The following is a 20,129-nucleotide window of genomic DNA, read 5'->3' on the forward strand; positions in this document are numbered from 1 at the left end:
TGCGGCAGAGACTGTGTGTGAGACAGAGAGAGTGTGGAAGTAATCAGTTTTCTACCCAGCAGTTTTGTCTGGTTCTTAGACTGTGTCATGATGCCTGTGGCCCTAAACCATATCTGTTAATTTAGCCGAGTGAGCAATTCCTTTCCCTGTGCCTGTCCAGATGTTGGCCTAATTTGCTACGACTATTAACGTATGCAGTTACAGCTCCCTCTCCATGAGTATGAGTAATATGCTCCTGTTTTGTGCTAGTGGACACTAGAGGGGCTAAGGTGAGAATGGACCCTTAGGTCCTTGTACTTTCACTGCATGTGTCTAGCATGGCATTTAACAATAACCTAGATCCTTCTAGCATGCTTTCATAAGCGCTGTTGAGTGGATCAAAAACACCGCAGGTGTTCAAGAGGTCAGAGACCCCGTAAACTCCCTGATTTGAAGCAGGAGGGTAGTGCTTTTGATAAACACCCACACTGACATCGCAGAAGTGGGTCTTTTAGGCCTGTTTATAAATTGTAAAAAATTTATTTTTCGAAGTTGTAATTATTTGAGTACATTTTACAAGAAAATACAATCTACTTCAAAATTGTAATGTTTAATTCAACAGCCCTTCCATACATACAGTCTTTACTGGTAAATAACCATTTAGAGTGTGAACAGGACCTTTTCAAAAATGCTGCTAAATAAGTTCTGGCAATTTTCCGGTATGAGCAGATGTAACATTACCAGTAAATTACAGATACCAGTATGATGCTATATGTGAACAAAAAATAAGATTGTTCTGCTTTAAGAAGTCTGTTTTGGGTCAGTCATAAAGCTCTGTCGGAGAAGTCTACAGTAAGCTCCACCGCTTTTAAAATCTAAATTTAAAATCTATGAACTAGACGGACATCTGACTGTTGCATCTCGTCTCGCACTCGAGACCCTGCCAAAGTCAACTTAAGGCAAGTCGTTTCACTCGGTGGCCATCTTTGAAAAGCCTTGCAGGCAGCTATTTCAGTCATGCAAGTACAGCTTCTATCTCTTTGAATGAGGAAACATCAAATTCTTCAAATCTGTTCACCGAGCTTACAATTACATTTCATATTTGAAATCACCAATGAAATCTGACAACACCTGTCTCACACAATTTTGTTTCTTATGCTCAGATAGCATTGAAAAAAGCTTTTTTGATTTTAGTCTAGATCAGCCAATATGCATGTGCACTCCTAAGCACACATCTCAGGACACTGAAGATGTGTCAGAAATCAAATACTTCTCTAGTATGCGAAAAATAAGCCAAATAAGTAGTAACAGTAACAACATTGTGGGTGCAGTACGTCTGAATTTCATTCACACTACTATATAAAACAGACTTTTTGTAACAGTCGCAAAGTAAGTTCAAATTCAAATGTAGGACCTACTCAAACAGTATGTGATTTCAGACGCACAGTGACTGTTTCTATAGCAAGCACAGCAGAGCTTCGGCAGCTGGAGTGACGCAATGACTTCAGCAATTAGCGATTGGCTCTTTTATTTAGAAGCCCGGACTGTTCCACCAATTTGCACATTGCACTTTCTCCCATTCATAAGTAATAAATAAGTGCACCAAGTCTTTAGACCATGCCTTCTTTTCATCAGCGCTGAAGCTCTGCAGTTACTATTGTGTACTATAAGAGAAAAACGTTCTGTGTGATCATCACCTTACGCCTGTGCAATAGCATCTTACTGGTAAAAAGATGAAACACCATTGCTTGTGTGAACAGCACATTTGTGCAATTACCGGAAAGGTAAATCTGGCAATTTTACGGCAATTTAACAGGTTTCATGTGTGAAAGGGGCTAATAATGTGTTACTTGCCATTTCTTTGTGAAATTTACTAGCAACTTCTGAATGAAAATTATTTCTACACAATTTTTTAGTGTGCTGGAGTTTAAAATTTGAAGTCATGCTAGTCCTCAGTTACACACTATATTAAAACATCGTAATGCACAAAAAGTAATTTCACAGATGGTCAAGGGACTTAACGTCTGCAAATAGCTCCTATATAAACAAACAAACCTGACGCCCGCTCCTACTAGCACTTCTTTAATCTAATGTTCTACTTTGTTGGATAAGCCTTGAGAGACGTTGCTTTCATAATGGAAAGCTCATTTTACATGCGGCCAATGAGTAACTTCATTATGGTTGTCTTTGTAGAGCTGTTTCCCGGTGAGATTGGAAGCTGGGCTGTGTGGAAGTCTCTTGGCTGCTGAGTCGGGGTCTCCACCTCAGCCACATGGCCTCCTGGCAGCATTCCTCTTTTGGACACTGGTAGCAGCTTGTGCCCCACACCCCTCCCAGATGTTGTGTCTTGAGACAGATGTGCACCCCAGCTCAATATCCAAGGAATCTTGGTAAGTACGTGCTTAAGGTGGGAGATGTCTTATACTGGCTGATAAAAGGGAGGAACGTACCAACACGACAGCCCACCTGGCATCCAAACAGTCGATAAGGAACGCTAACCGAAGGAGAGCTTGTATATATTGAAGGATTTGTATCAACTGTAGAAATGCCACAATATTTGCAGAAAGTGAAATGAGTAATTAAATTTAATGAATCGATTCATTTACAGTAGGAAATGGTTTGAGCACCAAATATTAGAATGACTTCTGAAAGATCATGTGAAACTGAAGACTGGTGTAATGGCAAAGCTGAATTTTCAGCAGCCATCACTAGAATAAAATGACACTTTATATTCAAATTCTTTTTTAAAAAGTCACTAATTTGTAATAATTTCACAATATTACTGTATCTTTAACCGTATAGAGTTTAAAATAAAACTCACAAATACTCAAATGAAATACTCTCAAATATTCAATATGCAAAGTCATGTGTGCCACACAAAGGCAAGCTTTATTACAGGAAAGACAAAGGGAGAAGTCATTTACAAAATAACATTTTTGAAATAAAACCATGTAAAACACAAAAAAGAAAACAGTTACCTCAAATGATGAATCCAAATAAATAGGACTAAACAGTTTTACATCAAACACATCTTTGTCAATCTACAACATGAACAAATATTTAATCTTGTGACATTCTTTTAGATGTCTTACAAAGATTACAAAACGAGATATGTACAACTGAAGAACTAGAGGGCATGCTTGGTGTATTTGTACCCAACATTGTGCAATGGCAGCATAATGATTGAATGTCCATCTCCATCACCTAGAACTTAAGTAAATTGGCAGCTACAATGTCTGACCAGCCATGTGTCATGTATACACGCTGTTCACACTCCCTAGAACCCAACATTCATCTTCAGTTTCTTTATTTACGCAGTCACTAGACAATGCAAAAAGGAATTTGGTGTGTGTGATCACAGTGGCAGAACTTGTAAACAGCCACAGCGGCTGCTCGCATCTTCCCTTCCACCACTGACAATTGAGCAAAATGAGAAAAATATTGACTTCAAGTATACACAAATAAAGCAAAAACAATTATTGGAACAACGGTTCAAAAATGGACAAATCGCTTTCATTAAACAGGACCAGCCTGTTCAGTTTTATTCCAAAAGTCGGCTTCCATTTCCAGTTTGACCTCGCAGATTCACAAACACCAAAGCCCTTATCCGGTCAGCTGATCCATATATTTAAAAGGTCCTGTCTGAATTTCCTTCCAGTCCATCTGCTTCTCATGCATTAACCTCCCTGTATGCTCATGAACAGAACACTAATATTTCCATTCAGTTGAAAAGGAGGAAAAAAAAATAAAAATAAAAAAGTTGCACTCCAATGGTCATATTTTCATCTAATTTCTCTAACAAAGGCTGAACATAGTCACAATATATTGGCTTGTTTTTTTTTTACAGCTGTGCTGATGAATATCCACATAAATATATGTATGTCCACAAAGCAGTAGCATGAATTTTTATAATAGCCTTTTAATTATTTTGTTTTAATTATTGCCACCGTACACACTTTGCATTACAAGCACTTCAACCATAATTATTGCTTTGTGGTGGAAAGCAGACTTCAAGATTAGCACTTTGCACAAGAAAACATGTTTTTTTTTTTCCATTGATAATCAAGTTTAGAAACACATTGGACGATATTATCCACAAATATTTCGACTGCTAGTGCTGCAAATGAGCATGGAGGCAAAGAAACGGGAGATTCTGCTGCTCGATGACAGAATGCTACATAAGATGCATGACGAACTAAACCCAAGCTGGTCTGATCTTAAACATCTCAAACCAGGTGACTTAACCTTCTTGCATACATTTTGAATCTGTTGGTTTCAGAAAACCTCTCTGGAGGTCATTTTCAGGAATGAAAGCTTATTCATCATGCCAAAATTGATCCGATTGAGCCCTCGCAGATCTAGTGTATGGATCCCTTTGAAAAATCATGGTTGCCTACACTTGAAAGCAGCAGGAGACATTAAGATACAGATAATCACTGTAATATGTTCCCCAGTCACACCCATCCTATCTCTCAGAAAGCTTTAGCCTCTAAAAATAGAAGCGTGTATATATAAGAAGGTGTTGTAGTAGGGAAAATTGACTTTGGTAGCATCATAAATTGTATTTATACAAATATTTTTGGCCCATTTCCTTCTATTCCTCCATCGTAGCGTTCAGATATGGGCGGCTCTCACTTAATCACATTTCGCTTCCTACACTGCAGCAAATTCAACAAGCGTGACAATGCCAAATGGGCCGCCTTCTCCTCTACATGACCCGGCCTTGTGCACAGCTCCACAACAGCCCCAGCTTCACAATTTTAGTGCATTCTGTAGGTATTTATTTTGAAGCTTACACTAGAGATCTTGTATTTATAGATCGAATAGCTTACATTGAACATTAGAACCTTTTTTAAACATGTTTCCTATTTAGTTGAATCATTCCGAGGTTCAACTGACCCAATGACAGCAAATCTCTTGATAACAAGAAGTGAATAGATGACGGCTGATGATCAAATCTCGTTTAAAAGCAAGATACAGTACTGAAAATACATATGCACTGTTGAAGAGCTCAGGACAAGGAGGACAGCGAGGTGTCCACTTGTTCTGAAAGGTGTTTCTTTGGGGGGTGAGGAAGGATTCCACACGTCATTGATGTGGCAATCGGAACCCACCCCTCCTTCCCCAGACCAAAGCGCAGGGAATGGTGTAGCGTTTGTTATGGGGGGGGTGAAGTTCTCCACTCACATTACAGAGCAACTCTTGGCCTTCTCCTTCTTGAAGGTGGAGGAGAGGAGCTCGGACTTGCTGGGCAGGTGGAGCAGGCGTTTGGACAGCCGGCGGGTCGGGCTGGGTTTGGCGAGCGGCTGTAGCTTGTTGATGCAAGCCAGCGCAGCTGTGCGGAACACGCTGTGGATGCTCTTCTCAGAGGTGAAGGCCGAACACTCCAGATAAGCCTCAGCGCCCAACTGTTTGGCCATGGCAGAGCCCTGTGATAAGAGATGCACAAACTCCATTTGCTATAGTTTCTCAGTCTTAATAGAAGCAACAGTGTTTCAAAAGACAGTTGATGAATTCAAAAGCTTTGTTCATGTTATCAGTTGTCTACATGGGTAGTTAAATATTAAAATCAGCGTCCTAAGTAAAATAATTGTCTGATCCCTTCCTAAAATGGACTGCTATGTTTTCATGTACCCATTTATATTAAGATAAATGTTTATTTTAAAATGTAATTTATTCCTGTGATGGCAAAGCTGAATTTTCAGCATCCATTACTCCAGTCTTCAGTGTCACATGAGCCTTCAGAAATCATTCTAATATGCTGATTTGGTGCTGAAGAAACGTTTCTTATTATCAATATTAAAAACAGCCGTGCAGCTTAATATTTTTGTGGAAGCGTGAACATTTGGGCGGCGTTATGCAAATCTTCCCATAGTGAGGTAGACATGTGGGGGCATGTTAGAACGAGACGTTTTAGGTAGGTGTGGCTGACTCTTAACTTTTATAAAGAATATCTCTTTGGATTTGAGACTTTAGTCTTTGCAACTTTACAGATCTTCTTTATGCACCAAGAGCTTGTAACACTCCAAAGAGAAAGGAAAAATTGAAAATCGCATCATATGACCCCTTTAATATATTGTTAAAATAACAAAATGCCCAAGACAGAAGAGAGAACAAGAACCTGGTTTCAAAACACATTTAACTTTCATATGAAGCATTTCAGAGTGAAGCTGATGATTGAGTGGTTTTGTCTGTGCCCGTGTTGCCTTGTTTTAAGCAGAAAACAAAATGTCATTTCAGAGGTGAAGAATGTTTTTTAATGTTACACTGATGCAAAATTATGAAAGCAAGCTTTTTTTTCTTTTTTTTTTACAATAATAAGCATGGATACAATCTCAGAGTAAAACACAAACATTAACAAAAAAGTCTATTTTAGTTTCTCATCTTTAAGCACTTTCTGCACATTAGTACTCAGATAAATCAACTTTAAGACCAAAGACCATGTTGAAATGCTTTTAAAAAAATATCATGTATCATGACCCTCCATTCTGAATCACAAAATAAATAAATAAAACTGCCGAGTTCTTGTGTCCGAGTCTTTAAGCTAGTATTCAAGAAAAGCAGATCTGATGACTGTGAATGTGCTGTGTGTGTATATATATATATATATATATATATGTGCAGACAGAATCAGACAAAGGCCGGAGGTACAGCTCCCCTGGTCATCACTTCATTTCCAGTCAGCTCAGCATACATCCTGTTAAAGCCCACGTCCTCTCACTGCTTGCCATATTGGCATTTTAAAGGAGAAGAAAATGACAACTGAGCTCCAAATCCTCATTGATCAATGTGTCTCGCTCTCTCCCTCGATTTGTTTTTTTTCCAGTAGATTATGCAACTTGGAGCGATGGGGCTGGGGTAGGCACTTACTCTCCTCTTGCACAGAATCCTTAAGTAAGCCACCCACACCCCCTGTGCCCCCCACACATATGCAATACCTCCAGTCCCCGTTTCCACAGCAACAGCCTTGGAGTCAACCATCTGCAGAGCGCCGTCTTCCTAAGGCGTCCCTTAACTGCCTATCAATCATTTGATACGGAGCAGTGCCCACCCGCTTGGTACGGAGGAGATGATGGGGTGGTGTAAACAGCCTTATATACACCTCACTATCGCAGTCTCCTTTTCTGGATTAATTTAGCCGCAGTCTTCTCCTGAACCTCACGTTATGGTCTTCAGGTCTTTGCATGAGTCAGTGATACAACTGTTAGCCCATGCACTGTAGAAGCCTCATAGTTAGCAATATTGATTAACTTGCCATTGAAAAGTTTCTTTTTTTTTTATTGAGTAGTAAGCTCCATTTTCAGTGTAATCCAAGTGATTCGCAAACAAAGCAAGCTTATGAATTTAATCAGGTTTTTTTCTTTTTAGTACATCTATCAAGCATGACCACTCGAAGACCAATTGATTCCAAAAGAATGGACTTGATTCTTATTAGACCAAACACATACAACACAAACAGTATAATCTAACCGATTCCCGAACAAACGACTCATGTGCCGATTCGTTTTAGTGAATCAAATCATACAGCGTGACCGGTGTAGTTTCACTGATTACCAAACAAAGTGATTCTTAAGAGCAGATTATTTTTAGTGAATCTAACACATACAGTGCAACCAGCAAAGTCTAAACAATTCCCTAATAAATGACTCTTACGAGCTGGATCTTTTTAGAGAATCAAACACAGTTAAACACTTTTGTTGTTATGTAGTATCTTTAAAACAATTCTTGCAAAATGGGTGTTTATACTCCTTTTCAGATGTTTTCAAATTTATGCATCAATTAAATTCTCATCATTTGGTAATGACTTTACATTTCACAAGGACTAAATCGTTAATGGAAACAGAATTAAGTTCATTACAATTCCCACCCCTAAATATCAAGTAAAATCCTCAGACAATAAGTAAAACTTACAATTTTACATCATGTTTATTTGAAGTTAATTAAAACTTTGTCAACAGGACGGTTGAACAATTCTTTCAATTAATCACTCACAAAGACTCAAAGAATCATGAGTTGTCATTTTGAATCAGTCTGATGAATCCTTCACTGAATGTACTCTTTTCATGTTGACTGCAGTTAAAACTCATTCAGTGAAGGACTCATCAGACTCACTCAAAATGACAACTCATGACTTTGTGAGTCTCTTTGAGTGATTCGTTGAAGAATTGCTCATAAGAGTCAGGTTTACTATGTTTTAATTAACCTCAACATGAAATTAAATGTATGAAGCCAATTTGCCCTCATTTCATTATGGAGATCACTAGTTAAAAGGTCCACTGCAGACCAACTTCAATCTGAAGCATAGATCACTGCCTATTTTCTCTCTCCTACCAGGACGTCACGGACACACAAACCTGAGCGTGAGGCTGCATTCAATTGCTGCTGATCTTAATGCAGTGATCGATGTAGATGTACACCAAGGGACTGAGGAGCAATTTCAGTTAAACTCGACAAAATGATACATCCCAGCAGTCACAGACAAAGACCTCCACACAGTGAGCTTACCAAAACTCACTCAGATCACTGTTTGAAATCTGAAAAGAACACATTAACGCTGAATTCTGTACCACCAGCAGTCTTGGATCACAAAACTGCTCTATTGAACAACTCTGCACACAGTGAACAAACTTCTGCTCAGCTCTCAACCCTGGGCCACATGTTCCCCCGGTTGAACAAGAAGAGGACGGTATGCTGTCTGCGTATTAACAGACGTCGGGGTTGTGACGCATGCAAAGAAGGGTGCAAAAAAAAACAAAAAACAAAAAAGCAGAGTAGAGTTGCTACAATCAGAATAAATGCTTTCTGTTGTGACGCCATGCCTGGAGCAAAACTAGCTTAGCTGAAAAGTAGGCCAACGTGTGCATGTCATTGATATGAGACGGCCTTTTCCTTGGGCGCAGGAAGAGTCTTGTGAAGAGAACAGATGGAGGTGGAGTGGGCTGCTTTTGTGCGCCACACCGCATTCCATCTGCTGAACCCTTTCACTCTCTGAAAAACTAATTTAGCCGTTTTACCAATGACTGCGAACTATGAATGTAACTGGCAAGTTGCATCAGACATATTCTGAAACATAATAAACTGCACTCGCTCTAGAAATTTTGGTGTGCACCTGAGTGTGATTGACGTCACAGTTTGGTTTGTGGAAATGTTCCTTGAAAATGTGGTCTTTTTAAGTGGGTATGATTTATTTCAGTACTTAAAGGAGTTATGTTCACAATTGTAGTCTCTCGTGACTAAGCCATCTCTGACAGTCTCAAGGACAGCGATAACAGATCCTGTCAATTATTATTGCTTATATCTGCCATTTACTTGTGAAAGAAAATATCATTCACATACACAAGTGTGAATAAGATGGTATCATAATGAAAATAGTATACCATTGTTTCCTGCTTCTCTACCCTCAATCTACTGTGGCGGAGCAAAATAAATCATTTTACTCAAGTGAGTGAGCTTGCTGTCTGTATTAAAGGGGTCATATGATGCTTTTTTTAAAGATCATCATTTTGTGTATTTGGAGAAAGACTATGTGCCACAAAATACGGTTTTAAAATACTTTTTATTGTGTTTGTTATCTGTTGTTAGTAGTATAATTCAAGAACAAATAAATTATTATTTTAATTAATCACTCAAAAAGACTAACAAGTTATCATTTTGATGAATTCACTTGAATGAACTATTCCGCAAATCATCATCATTCGACTCAAAATAAAGCATAAATTATCTTGTGTACTTGAAATAGTTACTGACTACGTGTAGTTAAACATGTGCAACAAATTTACTTTAAAATGTTAAATTAAAAAAAATAAAGTATTTTAATGAAAAAAGATTAGCTTTATTTTTAATATATAGTTTAAGGTTTTAAAATGTATTTACTGAAGCATTAAAGCATTTTTTTTTTGTATTTTGGGTGGGTAGATTTACTGAAATCTGTATGAATTACTCTAAGATTGGATCATATTAGCAGTGTTGTTATTAAATAAACAAACTACTAAAATTGTATTCGTTAACTGAAAAAGCCAAAAAATAAACAAAGCAAATATTAGATGAAAGTTATAAATGTTAACTAACTGAAAACAAAGCTAAATATAAATATAAAAAAGACAAAAATCACAATTACTAAAACTTATACTAAAATTAAACTGAAATAAATAAAAGCCATTTATCAAAATATTAATAAATATTATGCCAGTGCATAAATATTGCAAAATAATTGACATTTCAAATATGGCACAGAATGAAAAAGCGGACAGAGTAAACTTCAACGCAGTGGAATCTGTGGGAATTAATCAGCACTCTCAGACTCATGTAAATGTGAGCATGGGGCTGAAAGAGGTCAACGTTCACAAAGGAGCTAGAAGCAAATGAAAGCCCCTCTCCTTCTTCCCAGTAGAGATGATGAGAACAAAACCTAGAGCGTTCTCCATATCCCCCACCCCCCCTTCCTTAAGATCCCAGAGATTCCATCACAGAACATGATGGGGGCCCAACAAAGAATCCCCCCTCTCTCTCACTGCGAGGGGCTGGCCATGACCCCTCAGGGAAAACCATCTCAGAGCTGTGATGGGGTTTCCTCATTGGTGCCTGTCATCAACTGCCAATGGCCAGTTGGCCACTGGAGAGCCCATTAATCTACTGGCTTTTTTAATGTGCTAATGGAGCACTATTTTTGCACACACGATCTTGTGAAGTCATCCCATACTGAAGCAGCAGAATTCATATTCGCAGAAATGTACATCTATCAGCTTAATGGCAAATGCCACCTAATCCATTGCTAATACCTCAATGCAAATTAAATATAGCCTCCATATTAGAAATACAGACGGCCATCTTCTAAGAGCCTGCAGTAGGTCCAATTGGCTGTCGTGATAAAGTGTGAGGATTGATTTTCACCTGTAAATCCTTTCTGGGTCACAAAGCAAGCAGTTTGAAACCCAATGATGGGGTCAGCTCAATCAATGAGGAAAAGACTAAGAAGAAGCCTCGTTCATATTGAGCAGCAACACAGAGATGACAAATAGCACACAGGGAAATTCTAGAACATAACCAACTAGGTACAGAGTGCTATCTTACAGCCCATAAACAACATGCATATCAAAACCGACATGCTGTAAAATTATTTCATCATTATGTCATAACATCTTTGTTTCCATCCATTTAACTGTCATTTCTTGAGTTCAAAGTCAAACTACATTTACTTTAGTAACTGAATTCAAAGTGATTGAAAGTACAATGAACTAATTACTGTAGGTTATGACTTTGGCACCACTTGGATTTTATGCACAAAACTAAAGCAGCAATTACACTTTTTACTATGCACTGAAGGTAATGGGGGCATCATTTAACAGTTCTGTATGAATAAACACATACACCATTGAAAAGTTTGGGGCTAGGGATTTATTTTTATTTTTTTACAAAATTACTTTTATTCAGCAAGGTTGCGTCAAATTGATCATAAGCAACAGTAAAGACATTTATAATGTTACAGAAGATTTCTAGATCAAATAAATGCTGTTCTTTTGAACTTTCTATTCAAAGAAACACTCAAAGATTCCACATAAGCACAAATGTTTTCAACCTTGATAATAAAGTGTTTCTTGAGCACAAAACCAGCATGTTAGAATGCTTTCTGAAGGACCATGTGACACTGAGACTGGAGTAATGACTGCTGAAAATTCAGCTTTGCCGTTACAGGAATAAATTACATTTTAAACTATTAAACCAGGAAACAGTTGTTTTAAATTGTCATAATAGGGCTCAACAATAAGGACTGCCCGATGGCCCGGGGCCAGCGTGAAAGACGCTCGGGACAGTTGACGAATTTGTCACTGGCCCGATCGGGCCACTGCTGCGTCATCACAAAAGTTTATAATTTGCATGCGTTTAAGCCATGTTAATTTAAAAATTCAAGCGATTTTAAAGCATTCAAGCAAGATGCAAAATACAACTCCAATCAGTACTCGCGCGCTGTGTTCTGTACAGCGCGCACACATTTAGAGATACGTCTTTGACAGCATGCAAGCCCCGAATTAAGTTTCTTTCCACGCCTTCATTCATTTGAACGGACAAATACATACAAAAGTATATATATATCATTTTAAATGTATTAAAGCACAGAACTCCTGATTTTTTTTATCAGAAACAGAATATAAATAATTGTGCATTTTTTTGCCAAATTATCAATTTATCATATCACTGAACCCATTTGTCACACTATGGATACAGCAAATTCAGTTTACATTTGAGAGTACTTTGATTTGGAATATCTGTTTGACTTGATGGAAATACAGTTCAAAATCTACAGCCTCAGCCATGATTAACAGCTAAAAACTGAATAAATCTCTGGTTTGCCCTCTCATCCTCATACAAGCCGGGACTCATCCATCCCCTTAAACTGTACTCTGCGTCTAAGCTGGCTTGTCTCCAAGCAGACTAAATCAGATCAAAAAGCACGAGCAAAGGACTGAGGCATATTAACAGCACATATTTCATTCAACAATCTGACCATGAAATCACAATCCTTGCTTTCTCTCTCCCTCACTCACCGTCTGTCTCTATCTCACGTATACAACAGACAAACACATCACAGAAACCCAGTCCTATCAGTCACACTTCACAGTCAGCGGACCACCAGACGTTTCTGGGTGCTAATTATGATGATTCAGTTGGCGTGCCTTTAGCACACATCCAGAGAGAGACATGAAATTATCATGTCAGTCATTTACTAGGGATTCAGAAATGAGCAGTGTGGAGCAGACAAACAGCACTTTGTAATCAGGTCAATATGCTACAATGGGAAGCCGAGGGGAGATGTGAACTGCCTCAGTGACCACATACTCCCTCGTTAGTCTGCTGACTATGTATGGCAGCTGATAGAAAGACAGACGTCTAGACTCATGCCTGATGCATATTGCACACAAAACTAGAAAGCACTCAATTTGGCAAGCTCCAATCTGATTGGCTGACTTTACACAACTTCCAATATTAAGGGCATACAGGGTTTATCATCAGTTTATCATAATTTGCTTCCATCTGTAGGGAAGTTTAAACCATGTAAACAAGGTACTGGATTAATGTTAATACAACAAGCACTTTTGAGGAGGAAAATTACAGGATTTTCCAAAGTTTCACAACATTCAAGTTAACTAGACAAGAGAGCAGAGTGGTATTTATTTACCCTTTTTATTTGTACTCAAAAATAATAAATTCATCTGTACTTTTGGCCCAATGGACACCGTTTTGATTTCGTGACACTGATATTAAAAATCAAATGCATATAAAGCATTGTAGAAATTTGTTTTTATGTGTTGTTCCATTGCAAACATCTGTTGCAATTATTCAGCATTTACATTTTCCCCGCACTGGTTCAGCATTAGCATAAATAATTATATTTGCATTCAAATTCAATATTCTAATCAGGTAGTTTAGTAATCAGCATAACTGGATTGGCCCAACATGGTTCAAAAATAGCCAGACTGTTGCCTTGAACAGAATATAAAACTACAATTTGTAACAATAAAGAGAGTAACAGAGCTGTGGTTTCCAATTTCTAGTGTTTTATCCAGACAATTCCAGTCAGACTATGAATACACTCAAAAGCAAAAATGCATGAAAAATGTATATATATATATATATATACCCACACAATTTATCAATAATATATTTTAATGTAATGTTTTATATAATAATATAACTGATATACACTATGTCTTCTAATGTCACATTGCATTTCATTATGTTGATCCTGCTTCATTACAATGCATGGACCATCTAAGTTGCATAACATACAATTAAAAATGTTACTGTCCATTTAGGTCCATTTTAGTATTTGTGACCCTGGACCACAAAACCAGTCATAAGCATACATTTTTCTTAATTGAGATTTATACATCATCTGAAAGCTGAATAAATAAGCTTTCCATTGATGTATGGTTTGTTAGTATAGGGCAATATTTGGCCGAGATACAACTACTTGAAAATCTGGAATCTGAGGGTACAAAAAAATTTAAATATTGAGAAAATCGCCTTTAAAGTTGTCCAAATTAAGTTCTTAGCAATGCATATTACTAAACAAAAATTAAGTTGATATATTTACAGTAGGAAATTTACTAAATATCTTCATGGAACATGATCTTTACTTAATATCCTAATGATTTTTTGGCATAAAAGAAAAATCAATAATTTTGACCCATACAATGTATTTTTGGCTATTGCTACAAATATACCCCAGCGACTTAAGACTGGTTTTGTGGTCCAGGGTCACATTTAGTTACTGAAAGAATTATCCGTTTAGTCTTACCTGATGTGTCCCATAAACTCAATTCAACACGCTGGTCGTCGAGCTCCAGACAGGCTGTGTAGTTCTCAAATACTGTGGGCACATACGTCTGTGGAGACGCAACAGATCAACACCGATCAGCGCACGTGATGCTGCATGTATGAGATGCTTAGGAATAAAAAACAATTTAAATGCTAACGTATCGTTCTTTATCTCTACGAAAAACGATTTAATGTATGCATTATTGTTATGCCAGTGAAATAAATGATATGGACTAACTTACTTGGTAAACAAAGCATGTTACAATGAAACAATCATCGAAATCTCAACATGTATGAGAAAAACAACAGTTTGTTATTCGACAAAACCATTAGGCTATAATTTTAGAATTAACTTAATGAATGGGCTTCTTTCGGAAAATGTACTGACCTCTGGATAACAATCCTTTGCCAAAACCTGTAACATCGCAGTTTTCCCGCATTGAACATCCCCAACCAGCACCAGTTTACATCTGACCACCAATGGCTGTGCGTTTCTTCTCTCTTTCATGGTTTTGCGTTATCCTATAACCGAACAAAATGAACCAGACCAACACGACGATGAGCGAGTGCACTGCCCTTTCTGAGTACAGCGCACTGCGAATTGCCCGCAGTCGAAGTGATTGAATGGTGGACTGTGGGTTTATATATGCCGCACAACAGCCAATCAGCTTGCACGATGCTCATGACGTCTCACATTCTTCTTCTTTCCTCCGTCCGGAAACGTATTTCCCCAACGACTCAGCCTTTTGGGAAACTTTTATCTCATCCTTACCGTATAAAAAATTCCACACAATTGCTAATTTTATACATGAGTTGTCCAACATGTCCACACTAGGGTTGTTCTGTGATTACAAAAGACTATATACTGTGTGTGTGTGTGTGTGTATATATATATATATATATATATATATATATAGATGGATAATCTATATTATGAATCAAATAGTCTGTGAGAATAGCATTTGATGTAGTAGTACACTGAATGTCTGTCACATACAAACGAAATCATGCCACTTGCCAGCTTTTCCTGCATATTCTAGCATCTTCATTGTCTCCAGAGTAATTAATTCGATTGTTTTCTCTCCAATAGCCACAGACATGAAGTCAATAGGACTGTTCACAGGTTCTTGTCCCTCCGCCTACTGACTTTACTTTCACCTTTAATGATCTGTGAATTGCCTGCTTTCTTTAGGGGAAGACTTAAGACCAGTGTTTTGCTTTCATTTCCCGAGGTCTGTTTAATTCATATATGTTAACAAATGCCCCCCAGATAATACATCCCCCAAAATGTCAATAGCTAATTCTTAAACTATTACATTTTTCTGCCCTAATCCTGAAAAAATTGTCATAGTCTTGATTAAACGTATCCATTGTGACATGAATGTTAGGTTTATTTTCAGCTTTAAAGTCATTTTACAGTAAAGTCTCGCATGACTCATAAAAATTCCCTTGAATAAAACCATGAAAAGGTTTGTTTACAGTATTAACTGACTGGATTATTGGACAAATTACTCTTTGATCACTGTCTCTGTTTGTTTTGGACACAAAAGTTTATTGGCCTGATGGGGCAGTTTAAAATCTCAGCCCTCAGGGAGTCTCAGAAGGCTAAAGTGGTCTGATAGACACCAGGCACACAGAGACACTGACACTTTCAAGGTTATATTTGTATGTTAAACACCTCAAAGACAGCTGGCTGAGTGGAATAGACCTTACGTAAACACTTCCCTCTTCTCCCCTACTTGCAAATTAATTTATTCTCCAGATTGAAATTAGATGGCCTAATTTCACACCATTAAATGGTTTCAGAGCAGTACATCCAATTGAGCAGTACATTAAGATTTAGCAAGTATTTTGTGCCCCAAACATGCTTTTGACCCTATGCTTGTCCCATGTCACACTTCCAATACCATTTTGGATAAAACTGTGTGCTGGAATTGCAATATTTTGTCTTTAATTTGACTGGAAACCCTTGTTATCTTGTCATATGTGCCATTCAACCTACTGAACCAGGTAGTGGTATCATGGATGAGGCTCGTAGTATCCTCAGCAGGGGGGAAATCGCATGAAGTATGTATGAGAGAAGAATTCCCCTGCTGTAACAGCAGGGCACAAAGCACAGGAAAGCAGGTGGAGCTGAATAATCAACAGCCCCGTGTGTCACAACACAATCTGCTGTAGAGGTGTCAGAAGGTGGCAGTTGGGTTCCTACTGCTGTTTAACCTTAGAGGTTCGTGGTCACTTGGCATCTTTTGCAGATAATTATGTAAGACAAAATAGTGTTGAATGTCAAAGTACTGTAATAATTGATTCTTTTGATAAAAGTCTCAGTTAAATACCTCTACTCTGCATATAGATACACGTATGTGTTATAAGATCTAAATGTGTACATTGGAGGTGTCAAAAATGTTGTAATAATTAGTAACAATGACATAATTATAAATATATTTAAAATTAAAATACAAAATTTAACATTTTAAATTAGATTATTTAATTATTATTTAAAATAATGATTTAAAATAAACTATTATCATTTTTGTATTTGAATATAGACATGCATATGTCGCATATATGCATACACTGAAAAAAAGTATGTATGTGTAGTATTTATATGTGTAGTCATGAGGTCTATCACATGCAAACTAAATTAGACTCTTTGCCAGTTTTTCCAGAATTCCTGCATATTCTGACATGTTCTATTGTGTCCAAAGTAATCAATTAAACTGTTTTCTTTCAGCATCAATAGCCACAGACATGAGGACAATAGGAGTTCATACATTCTTCTCCCTCCACCTAACGACTCTAACCTTTAATGATCTGTGAATCCCCTAATTTCCTTCTGAGAAGACCTCAAATATTTTGATTGCCCTCATTTTGGTGTATTGGGTCTATAACTATATAAACAACTGTCCTTTATTGTCTTATCCACAGTCTGAGTCTTGCAGTGAAAAATCTGTACTGCATATCTACCTGTTAAAGCAACAAACAAAGACATTTGTTTCAGCTGTGCCATAAAAACAGGGCATGTTATACACCACAGGGAAGTTTAAACGCATGTAATGTTGTATATATGTGCCGTTTCATGCATGTAACTTATGTAGATGGACTTTTAGCATTTGTTGACAGCGCCAGAGATAAAGATAAACCCTCATGTGTGACAGATGGCTGTGTCATTTGCAGATAAAAATGAAAGCATTTTCGGTGTCAGCCTCTCAGGAGAGAAATGGAGCATGCAGAAATGAAGAGAAGCAGCATATGGAAATGGCAAATCTTATTTGTTCTGGAGCATGTGTGGATCTGATGAATAGTGCAACGAGGTCAAGAGGATCAGTGGAACTGCTCTGTCGAATTTTACGTTCTGGTCAGCCGATCCGGACCACCTCCAAAAAAAAAAAAAACCTCTGTCTTTTTTTCTCCAGCTCTCTCATTAGCCAAATCTCTCTTTGAGCTTTGCTACCAGCCCCGTTATGCTCTGATGACAGGGAATGTGATACTGAGAGCATATCAGGCCACACCAGTAATCAGCTCTTGCTTCTAGAACACCAACTGAGAGAGAAAGAGAAAGACTCCAACAACACCCCCTGACCCACACCCGCCCACTTGCAGCAGACAGAGACCCAGCAGGCAGCTAATTAGCATGTGTTAATTAGTTCCTGTGCCAGGGTGACCCACTCAGTAGTGTTGGAAAAGTGTGGAGGTATGGTGTGTCTGCTTCACGGTACTTGTAAACACAATTACAAACAAGCGTGACATACTTTAGAACTGCAAATCTAGCACATTCAACAGTAGGCAAGGGTTTCAAAATGTAATTCGCTGCAGCTAGTTTGCTGCACCGTTATGAAACAAAAATATATGGTAATATACTGGAAAATATAATTCTATATATGAAATAATTTCCATATAAATAGGAAGCTAGTGCTTATATTTTTCAATATACTGCAATATATGCATGGTCCATACATGGCTATATATTGATATATATATAGAAAACAGATAGCAATGAAGAAAAAAAATGCACTATATTTTTATAGCTGAATTGAACTACTCAATTTATCTTTCATTAATTAATGAATTTATGAACGTTAAACTTTTTTAACTTTAATGTGTTCATAGTTGACACATTTCATATTATAAAGTAGATATGTGAAATTATATATATAAAAAAAAGTGTTCACTGAAAAATGAATATTAAAATGTAAGGATCTTTGGACAAATGAAAGTCTTGCTAAATTCTTGTTAAATTCATTGCAACATGGTGGAAAATGAGATTTGACATTTATAACATAATGGATTGAGTGCTATATAGCATAAATATGCAAGTTGTCCCTTAGTGCCCTATATTTTGTGTGTTTTTGAGTCTAATATATGACAAAATGTGACCTCACTGCTTCATAAAAATGCATGCACTGTAAAAATGTTTTAGCAGGTGATCTAAAATGTGCTTAATGTTGTAACATTAACTTTTATTAAAGTCAAAAATATAATTTAATGTCACTGAATCAAATTGACTAAATTATATTACACTAGAAAGTCTCATAGGTAACAATTACTTAATTTCACGTTTTATAAATATGAAAGCTGCATGTAGAAATAATAAAAATATCGTTTTATAAAGTTTTAGAAAAGATCAGAAGCAGAGTTTGACTAATTTTGCTTTTGCAGTGCTTCTGCACTGACCTCTAGTGGAAATTTTGGAATTTATTTTTGTGATTCCTCAATAATTCTACATGTGGGTGGTTAAAGTTGACATGTCATCATCACTATTTTGATTCTTTTATAATTATTGAGCATGCAGCTTTTATAATTTCATATCAACTTATAGACTATATTTGAAAATTAATTTGTTACACCTCAAGACCATTTAAAATGAATTTGTGATTGTAAAAAAACAAAAAATTATTGTATAGGCCTAATATTAAAATGAATTCATAAAACTTTAGCGAAAAATCTATAAATTGATTTAAAAACACGTTATGCATCAATAACACATGCAAAAGTGACAGAAACCATGCAGAGACCATTCTTTTTCTTTTTTATTTTCTTTTAAATTATTTTTCCTTCCCCAGAGCACAAAATAGTTCTGCTCAGCATCAGGTAGAACACTTTTCTTAATTTTTTCCCCCTTTCTTTTTTCGAACTTAGTGCTGGGTCAGTGTTGTCACATTAGTACAATATGATAAGTTAACTACTGGAAGAGGGTTTACACACTTACATAGTGCATTTGTTGCATTGTAAACCAAAAGAAAACCTCAAACACAAAACCAAAATAGTGCAATCATATTGATTTCCCTTTATTTAGTGATAGACCTTTATCAGTCCAAGCCATTGTCTTCCTCCTTCCTCCAGTGTTGCATATAGTACAGTATATTGTGATATAGAACAACAATATAAATATCTAATAAAATAAACAATTAGCCTTGAAAATATACTTTGGAGACCCAAAGACATAGTACTTGACTATGTACAAATCACCTGGAAAGATATCAAGCATATTTTAAATTGGGAAGAGCTCATTGTGCTTTAAAGCCTGTGTCTCTTGCTTGTTGCTTTTAATTTGCAGTGATTTAAAAAATGACAGAAGATTCAACATGGTCCCCAATAACATTTTTGTTCAATATATGCAAATAATATTATATATGTACACCTTAAACGAACATAAAGTCATTTGTTTGTGTATATATATGTAGATGAGGGCAATTAATTTTAATGTGGAATCTGTATATACTCAAGCAGATTTTTGTGATGGTTTATATGTTTCTACGTCCAATGCATCTCCCTATTCAGTTTACAGTGCTGTGTATTTCTACAAATGCATGATTGTTTGTCATGCATAGTCA

At 36.9% G+C, this 20,129-nt stretch overlaps 1 protein-coding gene across 1 annotated transcript; it reads right to left on the bottom strand.

Moving 5' to 3' along the window:
• Nucleotides 1-4,570: 4,570 nt before the first annotated feature.
• On the bottom strand, nt 4,571-14,895 carry LOC107695736 (rho-related GTP-binding protein Rho6-like). Its single transcript, XM_016495760.1, has 4 exons — nt 14,684-14,895; nt 14,276-14,363; nt 7,586-7,641; nt 4,571-5,438 (listed from the first exon to the last, which is right to left on the bottom strand). The coding sequence occupies exons 1-4, from the start codon at nt 14,801-14,803 to the stop codon at nt 5,163-5,165; spliced, it is 540 nt and encodes a 179-aa protein (XP_016351246.1). The 5' UTR covers nt 14,804-14,895; the 3' UTR covers nt 4,571-5,162.
• Nucleotides 14,896-20,129: the final 5,234 nt, after the last annotated feature.

The sequence above is a fragment of the Sinocyclocheilus anshuiensis genome, unplaced genomic scaffold (assembly GCF_001515605.1).
Source record: "Sinocyclocheilus anshuiensis isolate Anshui unplaced genomic scaffold, SAMN03320099.WGS_v1.1 scaffold234, whole genome shotgun sequence".
Taxonomy (NCBI): Eukaryota; Metazoa; Chordata; class Actinopteri; order Cypriniformes; family Cyprinidae; genus Sinocyclocheilus; species Sinocyclocheilus anshuiensis.

Bases quoted from the DNA above. Each gene is read 5' to 3' on its own strand.
- LOC107695736 (XM_016495760.1), bottom strand. From the start codon at position 14,803: ATGAAAGAGAGAAGAAACGCACAGCCATTGGTGGTCAGATGTAAACTG. The intron at 7,642-14,275 runs GTAAGACTAAAC...TTCTCTAAAAAG, and splicing joins GAGTTTATGGGACACATCAG to ATCCAGCTCGTAAGAGTCAT. The intron at 5,439-7,585 runs GTATGTGTTAGA...GAGAAACTATAG, and splicing joins TAGACTTTGCTGGTTGCACT to CAAATGGAGTTTGTGCATCT.